The sequence below is a fragment of the Rhamphochromis sp. 'chilingali' genome (assembly GCF_963969265.1).
Source record: "Rhamphochromis sp. 'chilingali' genome assembly, chromosome: 14".
In the NCBI taxonomy this organism is placed as follows: domain Eukaryota; kingdom Metazoa; phylum Chordata; class Actinopteri; order Cichliformes; family Cichlidae; genus Rhamphochromis; species Rhamphochromis sp. 'chilingali'.
In genome coordinates, this window is record NC_137941.1 from 6,920,272 (window position 1) to 6,932,871 (window position 12,600).

Consider the following 12,600-nt stretch of genomic DNA (forward strand, 5'->3'; position numbering starts at 1 on the left):
ATCCAATCCGTAACCTGCTGCATCGTTACATTTTTAATGCAACATATTGGAAATATGAACTTTGCAGGTTTTAAAGTACAAAAAAAATTTGCCTCGATGTATCATCCCTCCAGGTTTTACTGAAATTGAATCAGTGGAGTGTGTGATATCTATAGTGCCTTCATTTGAACAGTTAGGATCATTTATAAGGCTGGTGGGATAAAGGATGGCAGGTCTTCATCAATTTAAGTGTAGGAAAGTGGCATTTTTTTAAAGCTATGATGTCCCACTGTTAGTGGAGCAGGACTGGAAGGACCCACTGGAGACGCATATTATGAGAAATGTGTGCACTTATCCCAGTTAGAGCTGAAACAGTCAATCCTCAGCAGTATTGGTAATATTCAGTCAAAAAAAAAAAAACCCAAACCTGCTAGGTTTGGTTATAAAGTGCCAAAAGAAACAAGCAATTAAAAGCCAGACTGACAATCCTAGAGATTTGAACCTGAGGCTTTGGGAGCCCCACAGGGTTCGTGGCCCCGGGCAGTTCCTGGCAGGAGAACCGGCACTGCAAGTCTCCAACATGAACACACTTGGAGTGCATCCACATCCAGCTGCTTAGATTTATAAATGTGTATGGTTTTATGTGCTTTAACCGTTAGTCCTGAATGAAATTGCATTTTTCATCCAAAACAAATGTCAGATTGGTGGAAATCATCAGTTTATGGCTGGGATGGGCAACATTTTTCCTCTGAGTTTCAGACTGACTTATAAAAGGAAGGGGTCTCACACTGAACAGAAAAATAACACAAAGTGCTGAAAAATGTAAAAATCCATGACTGCTGACAGACACGACTCCCTGCTTTACAATAAGCCTGGATCCTTGTTTCATCTCTAGTTCTAGTCTCAGACCTGACATACAACCGTGGACTTTTTAAGCATCAGGTAACTGCTGTCTTTAACCGTATCTGTCAAAGTCAAGTTAAATTCTTTATCAACGCTGTGAAATCACACTGTCTTCCAGCAAAAGAAGAAATAGGAGAAGCTAAATAAATGAAACTGAATTGGAGAATTGTTGTTTATTCAACTGTTTCATTGTGAAAGTACACAGTGGCGTCTCTGATCTTCTCTGTGCTGCCTACAGTTAGTTAGATGTTGTTCTTTTTGAGACAACACAGGGAGGTGGGTGCTGCAAATATGAGTTTTTCAGTTTTCCATTAGAAAGTTGTTTTAATATCTGAAAATAAAAACATGTCAGGATTCAACATTAGATCAGATCTTCAGCCTTTAATGACAGTTCCTCCCCTCTGCAGACTTTTGAAATGCCAGAGCTCAAAAATGCATCATCCTCCCACACTAGGAGGATCTGGAGATTTGCAGCACACAAGACTTCATTTTTTGCAGTAGACTGTCATCAATTATAACTCTCCTTTTTTGTTCACTGACATTTGAAAATCATCTTCAAAAAATATTCAACCTGAAAATCTCTGATTATCTTGCAAACCTGACAAAGTATTTCCTTTCTTGTGCTTTTGTCATTCATTTTAATCTTCTGATCATCTGCTTATTGCTAGTGCTCCTATTGATGGTCTAGCTGGATTTAGCAAGAACTTTGGTTTGTTTCTGGACTTGAACTCAATAAAAAGTCAAAACCAGAGATCACACGCAGGGCTCAAACCCAGAGACCACAGGGACCAACCTTAGAGACCAAGCCTATAGACTGCAGGGACCAAACGCATGGCTCAAAACCAAAGACTAAACCCAGAAATCACAGGGACCAAATTCAGAGAGTAAATCTGCGGAACAAAACTAGGGATCAAATCCAGAAATCCCAGAGCCCAAACCCTCAGGGACTGAGAGTTGAAACATAGATCATTGGTAAACCCTCACTTTTGACTTCAGCTTTCTAGTACAACACCTGCAGTTACTGTTATGACCTCATCAACCCATTAATCAATTGGATGCTCCTTCGGTTCTCAAGGTCCAGCTTCAACTAGATTAATCCACCATTTTTTTAACATAATACCATAAAATCAGACTTGAATTCTCTTTCTGCCTCCCTTCACACTTGACTGCAAACCCTTTTCTCAGTGCGCTCTGAAGGTGAAGATGACAGTGTTGTCACTTATTAAATAAATTGCTTTGGCCAGCTGACCAAATTGTTTTTGGAATCTGGAGAAGGTCATAAAGAGAATATATTTCCAGATATTTTTAATAAAAAGACACTTTAAATTACCCGAGAGGGTCTAATTATCTACCAAAGTGTCAAGGAGAAATGACTCAGAGCAACATGAATCTCTAAAGTTGTTTTTATCTGTGTCTGTCACCTCTGCCTGCTCATTTATTTTTGTATTCCAGCAGTGTTCCTTTCTTCTGACTTGTCTTCATCTCACTTTCTTCCTCTTTGTACTTTCACTCAGATGAACCCTCTGTCTTTACTGTCTTCACAAACCTTGATTTGAATTCCTCTTTGAAAGTGATCAGAACTAGAGTTATTACCGGTGACATCTCTTGGTATTGATTCAGACTGGTCACGGTACAGCTGGCCTTAATGAACAATACCATACATGTGAGTGTTTTCTCTCTTTTGCCTCCTTTTATCTTAAAGCATTAAAAGAATTTAACTTGGGGGCTGATACTGTCTGTAGCTTGTTTTCTTCAAACTTGATGATTGTTCTGAGAGGAATCCCTGCAGACCACAAAGTGTTTGGCTGACGACAAACATGATGCAGAGTGCTGCTTTCCACTCAGATTTCTTCATCACCTCTTGTTTGCGTTGTTTAAAAGCCTGCCCACAAACAAACCTGTTTTTTATGAGACCAGTGACCCTGCTAGGCAACAGCATGCGTGGCTCTGGGGTTGATCCTTCCTAACAGAGAGCAAACTCCAAGTCACATCAGCAGGCAGGTGGACCAGCCTCAGGTCCTGCAGCGAAGCTGTGTTTGTACATGGCGAGACCCGACATGAAGCTGCAGGGCGTCATGAAAAATTAGTGTCTGTGTCTGGAAAATAAGACACATGCATCTGATGGGGTCAGCAAAAACAGACAGCAAACTGTTTATTAAAGGCGGACATCTGGATTCTGTATTTTGAAGCCTTAACGTTTTTGTAGAAGGTAGAAGTGACCATATTTGGATATATTTGATTAGCAAGCTGCATTTTTTAAAACACAGGATAAAATCGCCAACAGCAGCCACAACCGAAAAGTTCAGTTCAGTCATTCAGCTTAGCAGGGATCTGACCACAGCTCCCTGTCAGTTATTTTTTAAAAACTCTGTAACAGCTGTAAGAAGGACAAAGAGAAACACATCCAAAGAAGGTAAAGTTTCATTCCAGGTTGAAGGTAAATATATATATGTGGACATTTTATGTCTACGAATGAGCCTCGTAGAGCATCAGTTATAGGTACTTCAGTGTTAGCATGCACCCATGTTCTTGACAGACGATCACTGCTTAACGACCTGATAAACATGGTGGTCATGGCCTCAAAACTAGTCAATGACCAACCACCGGTTGCAAGGGAAAAGTGAATACTCCTGGAGCTGCTGTGAGAGGTTGATGGCTAAATGATCCCCTGGTCAGCATCTGTCACTAGGGAAAAATGTGCATTCCCCTAGCTTTGGTCGCTAGCATATTACTGCGGTCATAGTTTGAATGGAAGTAACAAACTCTGTCCAGCTGTTCTCTGCGCTGTAGTGAAACTGAAGTGTGTGCCCCAACCGAAAAATGCAACACAAACATTTCCAGTTTGTGTTGATTATTTTGTTCTGTTAATTGTGTTAATTATTAAAATATGGGCATGTTTTTCAGAAGTTCATTATAGATGTTAAAACATAAACATGATTTGAAAGGGGCTGACCCACCCATCGGGGCCTCCCTAAGCTGGTTGCAATAACCAATTTGGTCATTTTGAAATTAAAATGTACTTTTCTGAGTTCAAAATGCAATTTTAGTTACTGTTGTTTAAAAAAAAGTAAAGTTTTAGTGAAGTAAAATGTCTTTTCATACTACTTTTAGTTTGTCGATTTGGTCCATTAAACCTTGGCGTCTGTAAGACTGACATTGCCATACATTGAGGCTAGGCTATAAAAACAACAAACAACATATATTCACTTTCACTTTTTTGGCTTGTAAATGTGACAGATAAGTTAATGCAGCTTTTTTAAAAAAACAAAACAAAACACGACACATGCTTCAGGCGCTCATGTTTTTAGTCTAAGATAAGATGGGATATAAAACAGAGGAACTTCAGCCCAAAAGGCCCATTAAAATGCATTTCAGGCTGCCAGAATTCCCAAATTTCTGTCAGGTTTTCTGAGGCAATGCCCTTGATGTCTTTATTTTGAACTATTGACATCTCTTTATAAAGTCTCTAACATCACTGGCAAACCTTAAGACAGGCTGCAAGGGATCAAAGCTCACTGACACTTGAGATTAGCATTAAACTGAACCTGAACCTTTATAAACAAACACTAATGAGTGCACTTAGTCTGCATGTGAGAAACACAGACTGATTTTTCAGTTTTTTTATTCTCCCTTTTCATCTCTTAATATCAGGATGGATGATTCCCCCACCCAGCGTCTTTGGACATGGTGTTATACATGAATGTGTTTATGTTTGTGCTCCTCAGCAGGAAGCATTTGTCTCACATCAGATAATTTTGTGAATGCAGAAAGGCTGTTTGGTTGCAGCTTAATCCCCATTAAAAACACTGTAGGGAGACGGATATACAGCAGAAGAGAGACCGAGGGTGTGTTTGTCCTTTCAGAGAGTTCAGGGCATGACTCAGACATGAATGATGAAGTGTGAGTAATTGCAGTGGTATATTCAGATATTTCACTTAAATGTGCTCTCTGTATATTTTTACATTTATTAAATGTCATTGTATTGCTGCCATGTGAATGGATTGTAACTTAAAACAGGAAACCTCCCATTAGGTCTGTGGATTGATTTGTGCACCACCATGGTGGTGGCAAAGGCAGGAAGGAGACAGCAACACCGGACAACCACAATCAATGGAGGAGGATGACAACAGGACAGTTAAGAATTAGGCAGGATTTAGTGGAATCTATAAGAAAAAAGGTGGGGGAGGAGGACTGGGCGGTTGAACCAAATCAAAGAAAGTAATAAAACAAAAAGAGGTCGAGAGCTCCCAGGGCCTAACTAAAACAAAAATGCAAAACAAAAGGCCTACCTAGCTGCTCGACAAAAGGTCAGTGAAAACATACAAAAGTGGCATCAACCACATACCCTAGTGTGTCTAACAGTTTAACACCTGCAATCAGTGTATAGGGTACCCCAGCTTACCTGCCCAGCCTCCCACCACACATAATATAAAGACACCTGTTCGCAAATGTTTGTCATAGCAGAAGCCAGCAACCACCAGCTGGCCAGGGAGCTGCTCATTTGTAGTGATCCTTGGCGTGTGATTGGCCAACTGGGCCCAGACCAGCCAATAGACACATGCCAATCAACTTCGAACTGGCCAATAGGTGGAGGCTTGACACCTGAAAGATAAATAGAACACAAAAGCAAAGCCACATCTCTTGGCACGTAACAGTGCATGAAAATGTAGGTTGATCCATTAAGATCCAAATGATGTGAAGCTTATAGCTTTAGAAATAGAGTCAAATAATTCTGTGTTAATGTAAACAACCAGCTCGCAAGATAAAGACAAACTAACACTGGTTCAGATAATATTTTACTACCGACAAGGTTGGTGAACAAATTTGCGACTGTTTGTCATCATCCTGAACAATCTGATTGTTAAGTGATGACGTGACGAATCCTACTTCCGGGCCTAAAGTAGTCTGCGTTTAATATGGCTTTTGTGTTGTTAACATGTTTAATGTTATGTATTTTCTTCTATTTAATCTCAAAAAGCTCCTAAAACAGTCAGTGATCACTGTTGACCTCCCTCGGCTTTTATTACCGCTAATTTATTTAAGCTCAGTTTTTAAAACCTTAGGATGTAACTACAGCCCAGCCCATGCAGCAGTATATGAATGACTAACCTCGTATTGTGGATGGATTATCTCAGTTGTTCTCCTGGCTGAAGTTTGGTCCTTTTACAGCATCCTGCCATGCGATTACATTTGTTCCTGACCACCGAGAACACTCACGTTAACTTTTATCGAGTGGGAAAAAAGTTAGCTTGTTTATATTATGCTAACATAGCTGTGTTGCTAGCAGTCACGTAGCACATCATTATATACCAGCTAGCCCAACTTCAGTAACCCTACAAACGTCACTGCTGTTTAGTTTTCTGTCTTCATTTATGCTGGAAGTGATAGCAGAGCTGTACGTTTTAATTTGTTTCCAAAACCCCGCAGTCAGGACATGCTATATTGTATTTAGATAGAAGCTAGTTTGCCAACTCCCTGCTAACTTCTAACTCCGTTAAATGTCATAAATTCCGTTTTCATGGATGCCTGGATGTTAAACTCAATTGTTACACCTGGTAGAGCAGAATGCTGATCATTTTATTAAAGATGAAAGACTTTAGACAGTTTTTCAACTCTCAGTAATGCCATAGCGATCATTTGATATATGGACCTGCAGCGGAGTTTAGGTCCAGACACGGCTAGTGACGTCAGACTGAATAGGTGTCACCGCTCAGACCTCCACATCAGCGCTGGTGTAGCGGGAGAAAAAGTCAAAACTGGAATCAGTTGGTTTTTTTTTTTTTTTTTGTTTGCTCATTTTTTATTATATATAATATGAAATATTTAAGTTTATTGTATTTGCTGTAAAAAAGTTTGCATAATAATTAATATAATTTGTAGTGTCAAGCAATTTTTTTATAGATTTCTAAACTTAAATAAATATTAGTGCTGTCAATAGATTAAAAAAAATTAACTAACTAATCTCACAATTTTCTGTTATTAATTGCGATTAATCTCAATTACTTTATTAATAGCCTGGCTCCAATTACATTTTTTTATTCTTTATATTTTAAGTAATTATCGTTGTTCACCGAAGTCCAGTGGTCTCCGGTGAGAGCGACATTCCTTACTTGCACAAGCTTGCTGGACTGCTGAGCCCTCTGGTCCCCATACAAAGTGTGCAGTCTCGACACAATGGTTCCTCTCGAGGGCAGATTGTAACACTCATCTCCTGATGCAGCACGAATGACTTCTCTCAGTCCATCATCTTCTACTATGCTAACTGGTCGGCAGTTTTTAGCTATCCAAACAACCAAGGAATTGGTTACCTTTTCTCTCACATTTTTTGTTATTCGTCCACAAGCACCATACTCCTGAAGCATAGACTGGCGAGGTCCCGTAGAGGTGGATTCAGTTGGGTGTTTTGCTCTCAGGTGATACGCCAGTGATGAACTGCTTCTGTGGTACTTGAATTCAGCGTTGCAAATTGTGCATCTTACTCTCGTTTTGTCCAACAAGCCATCAGGCAACTTCTTAAAGAGAAACTTTCCACCCAAAAGTCCGCCCTCGTCCATGCTTGCGTGTGTTAGCTAGTGTTAGCTAGATAGTAGCATGGTGTCACTTCTTCTTCTTCTAATCATTTCTGTCAGGCCAAACGCCAGCATAGCACACTGTTGCCCCCTCCTCCAGAGGTGCTCATGAATTTAAAGGTCTTAGATTACAGGAAATTAATAAAAAAACAAAATCAGCGTTAAATTTTTTTAATGCATTAAACATTTCGCGTTGATCTTAACAATTAACGCGATAATTTTGACAGCACTAATAAATATATAAAAATAAATTGTTTAACCAATCTACATAACGAATAATTAAAGTTGTCCTCTAAAATAAATTGACACAAATGCACTAATATGTATAATTCAATTTTAATTAGTAATGTAACTGCAATGCATAGATAAAACATCAGCTAAATTTTCTCAGTTTTGATTGGTGTTACGCTGTGAATAAATTATGAATTTATGAGAATTTATTATTTACCATTTACCAGCTCTTTTGGAATTGGGATTGCATTTCAAGTAGAGCAGGGCGATATGACCAAAAATATTTATCATGATATACATTTGAAAATTTGCGATAACGATATAACTGACGATATAATTGACACTAGACAAAATACTTTACAATTCCACAACTTTATTAGTGGCAAAAAAACAAACAAACAAACCCATCAATGTATTTTCACTTAAACAAGCAGCTGTTTTTTTTAAATGTGCATTAAAGCTATATAAAAATTTAACAGTGCAAATCCAAATTCCTTGCTGACAGTGGCATTTCCAGTGGAAACTGGCTGACATATCCTCAGCATAACCATGTATAATATCCACAAAACTTAAAAAGAGGTTATACACACACAATACGGTAATATTATGTTAAAACACAGTACGTATCACTCTGCGAGGCTCCTGCCTACGATAGCCGTAATGCTCCGACAACCCATCAAGCCGTGCGGCTTCGTAGGTTAGCAAAGTCGTACTAAAACATTTGACAGATTTTCGCGCGCCGTGTACATAAAATTGTTTCGAGGTCAGTAAACACAACCAGAATTCACACATAAGGCACACAGGATTATAAAGGGCACTGTTGATTTTCAGAAAAATCAAAGGATTGATTTTAAGTGTGCCATATTTTCGAAAAACACGGTAATAACGATGGCCCGCTAGCATGCTCTACCAAAAATAGTGCTTTGTTGTGTATCTGACGGACGAAAGCTAAACCAGTTCCACACCACTGAAGTTGCAGCATTTTTACAAACCAATTCTGGTTCATCCGTTTCATTCAACGATCCGCTTTCGCCCTTCTCATTCCCCGTCGCCGGCACGCTTTTTCCTCCATGTGCGTATAAAAACAAAGGCACTGCACGTGCGCTTTCCCCCCATATTCTATTGCGATATTTCATTTTCTTATCATTATCAACATTATACCGGTATTACATTTCAAGGGTAAAGTTGAAATACTTTTTTGGGAATAAAGGTGAAAAACTGTTATGAATAAAGTAAAATATCAAGAACATAGCTTTTTAAAGAATAAAGGTGGTGTTTTAGCTCGTCACCCTTCCTTTGAGTAAGTTTGATTAAACATATTTTCTTTTTAACAAACATGTAGCATATTAAATGTTTTGTCTTGTTTCCTGTCTTTTTAAAATTATTATATGATATTGACAGACACGAGAGTTTTAAAAAAGTCATCACTTCTCTTATATTTATTCTTTTTGTGTTTTTCTTTAGTTCTCATTGTTGGATCCTTGATGGTATGCTGGCTTCCCAACCAGATTCGCCGTCTTATGATGGCCGCTATGCCCAAATCCAACTGGACCATTACCTACTTCCGGAGCTACGTCATCCTCCACCCCGTGGCCGACACCTTCTTCTACCTCAGCTCTGTCCTCAACCCTTTCCTCTACAACCTGTCCTCGCGGCAGTTCAGGGACGTATTCATGCAGGTTCTGCGGTGTCACCTTACCATCGTGCATAAAAATCAGTCCACCGTGCAGTTCAGGGCTGCCCCCATGCAATCCCTTCAACGCCCCCTGCTGCTGAAGTCACTGCGTCGAAATAGGTCGAGTCGCACCACCGTCGCCAAAGAGGAAACACCTTCGTCCTTTACGACAATTCAGTCGCAAGATGACTCGGGACTGGGCACGGATACTCAGACGTCCATCATAGGGACTGAAGAGCAAATCTTGGAGCTCAAGAATAGAAATGTACCATCAGAGTCGGAAATATAGCCTGTTGTGCGAGTCAGTGGGAGAAACTGCTTTATCCATGGATGCAGTAACAAGTATTCAGTGAGCAGACACCCTGTGCTGTGTTTATTGAGTACACAAAAAACATAGCACAGGGTGTCTCGAAAGGACATTTACCTCCAGTGATAATGTTAAAATATAATATAGAATCTTAAATACCCCAGAGCTTCAGTTAAAATTAAAGGTACAGACTGGAGGGTTTAAGGACTGTAGTCTGTGTTCTGCATTCCAGAGAGGGGATTTTTTATCAATATTTTGGCCCACAGATGAAACTGAAAGTCACATTATGATCACCAACCTTCAAGAAGAGCAAATGCAGTAAAATAGCAATGGATTTTAACATTGATTAACCCTACTGTTAGCTATGGTAGGCCATGATGTCAGTGCAAGGTCACAATCAACTATTAATCTGAAATAGTATTTAGGGTACTTAGCTTTAGCACAGTAGCTGCAAGCTGCTTTGCAAACCACAACAAGCCTAGCTCTGCTTTTTAATCCCTTATATGGTTCAATTGATGTTGCATCTGGCGCTTAATGCTGCTGTATCCATGTCAGGCTTTCCTTTTATGTTCAAGAAGGGCGGGAGGTCCCAAATCAGGGAGTAGTCAAAGTTGGAATCTATAATAAAAATTAAAAATAGAAATCTAGTGGTTAGAATTAGTAACTTAGAAAAAGTGTTTTGATGCAATGATGTTGGGGTTCTAATGGGGTTAATATTAACTTGCCAACACCTCACAGTCTCTGGCTAATCTGGAATAGCTGGACTTTGGTGTAACACTTGATGGGCCCAGCTTTGAAGCCTGAAAAGCGAAGTCCGTAGTTTTTATACCAGAGGTGTAAGTTAATTAGTCAATCGATGTTTAAGATGAGTGAAAGGCCAGCAGCTGAATTAAATATAAAGCACTTACAGGTGAATTCTGCTGCAGTGTTGAATCAGAACATTTGTGTGACTTTTTTTTTAGAATTTTTTTTTTTTAAACTTGGTTGTACTAACTCTAGACTGTTTCTACATTTATATTTAATGGTGAACTCTAACAGTAGACTAACACATTCAGTGTTAGTCTACTGTTAAGAGTTCCTAACCTCACTGATGCTTAGACCTGACGGGGAGTCGGTTTAGACCTGGAGTAGTTTGGCAAAATGCAGTAACTGAGTTCACGACCCAGCTCGATTACAGAGAGGGAGTTCACAATCTGAGTTAAGTTGGGAAATCTTTTGGTTTTTGTGCCGTAAACATGAGAAACTGTGAAACTTTAATTGTGCCGACTCAGGATTAAATCTGGCTCCTAATTATTTCATTTGTTTACTCTGTAATGTGTAGGTATGTACATATCTTAGATACATTTTTATATTGGAATAAATGTAACTATGCAACTAATCTTTGAACTTGAACAATTCAATTCATTGTGACAAATAAATTAACGTGACTTTAGACTAAAGTGTTCCTAACTGAACTAAGAAACCTTTACACGGTACTTTTAGCATCTTAAAACTGTCTTTTACACAAGAACATCATCCCAATACTGTTTCCTTTTTCAGTGTCAAAAACACAAATGTCCCAGTGCTATTACTCAGTTAAATAAATTATACTACCCAACTCACGTCTGTCAATCGGACTGATTTCATCATCACTTTGGGCATTAAGTCTCTGTCTCAGGGCTGGAGAAGAACCCACAGGAGCAGTTTTCCAGGTGTTGCTCCTTTTCTGGGGTCATCTCGTTGCCTCTCGAGTGCACCTGTTGTCACTTTGATTTGCACCAAAGCAGGTGAAATGAATTCAGAAATGTTCATTGACATATACAGCCTTTTCGCTTAAAGGTTAGATTCAGCTCACCACAGAAGAACATAAATACATATTTAAATTCTTATCATTTGTGTGTCTCAAATATGCAAAAGACACTGAATATTTCCATTTAACAAACTATAACATCATTCTGCTTTCTGTGTAGCATCTGGGTTACCTGCCACCATCACATGCTTCACCCAGGCGTCTGCAGAGGTATGCGTGCTGAAGTGTAAGCCTTCCTTGATCTGTATTCTTGTCTGTTCTCGTGCGCGCATCAGTCATCGTACTGCTCCATTACAGTCTAAATGGCTATTTTATCAAGGACATTTATGAAATTGGCTTGTGTGTATCCTAAAACTTATTTTCTAAATTTATCTAGTCATCTATGCAGCTACCTGCCGACTCCTGAGATGAATGTCCAGCCATGTCTGACTTTATCCCAAGGAGAACAGCCTCATCTTAGCTCTAATACCTCTGTGATGATTTTATATGCACTATAACAAAAACATTGATTAACTTAAAGTATATGTTTCTGTCTGTGTATCCCTGTATATACACAGTTGACAACATTTCAGTAAAGTCAGTGAATAGAGTCAGTGTATTTAATTAATTTTTTTATTGTTTAGCAGGCTTTTAACTGCATCTCACAGTCAACTGGATTAGATTTGGGATATTTTTTGGAGCAGCCTAGAAAGCTGAGCTGGTGCTGTCCTCCTTTTTTCCAAATCACTGTGACAGTAAGATAATTACCAACAAAAACAGCTTTTTATTTATAGTGATAAACACACTGCACCCTCTGAACTGTCACTCACAATTTTTCCACATTTTAGTGCCAACATTTTCCTGTAAACATTACAGAGCACAAAACACAGAGGCGTGGCCGAAACAGTGAGAACTACATAAACAAATTGGGTGAAGTGGTCCCTTCCTGAAACAAACACAACTGTTTCTGATATCGTTAGGCAGCGAGGCAGACACAGAGAGGAGGCAATGGCACAAAAATGCAAATTTCAACGAGGAATTGAGGTTTCAGGATAGACTAAATAGGTCCGAAAAGGGCAGAACGTGCCTCAAAGCGGCATTATTTTTAATGGCTGACTGGAAAAAGAAGTCACACTGTATTGAAGTGTATGAAAAATGGCCCTCTGTT

The 12,600-nt window shown here is 39.2% G+C and overlaps 1 protein-coding gene across 1 annotated transcript in view; it reads left to right on the plus strand.

Moving 5' to 3' along the window:
• Positions 1 to 11,279, plus strand: part of gpr39 (G protein-coupled receptor 39) — a 45,364-nt gene extending 34,085 nt beyond the window's left edge. The window contains exon 2 of the mRNA XM_080902332.1: positions 9,147 to 11,279. Within this exon, the coding sequence (XP_080758458.1) occupies positions 9,147 to 9,646 (500 nt within the window). The 3' untranslated portion in view covers positions 9,647 to 11,279. The remainder of the gene's footprint in view (positions 1 to 9,146) is intronic.
• Positions 11,280 to 12,600: the final 1,321 nt, after the last annotated feature.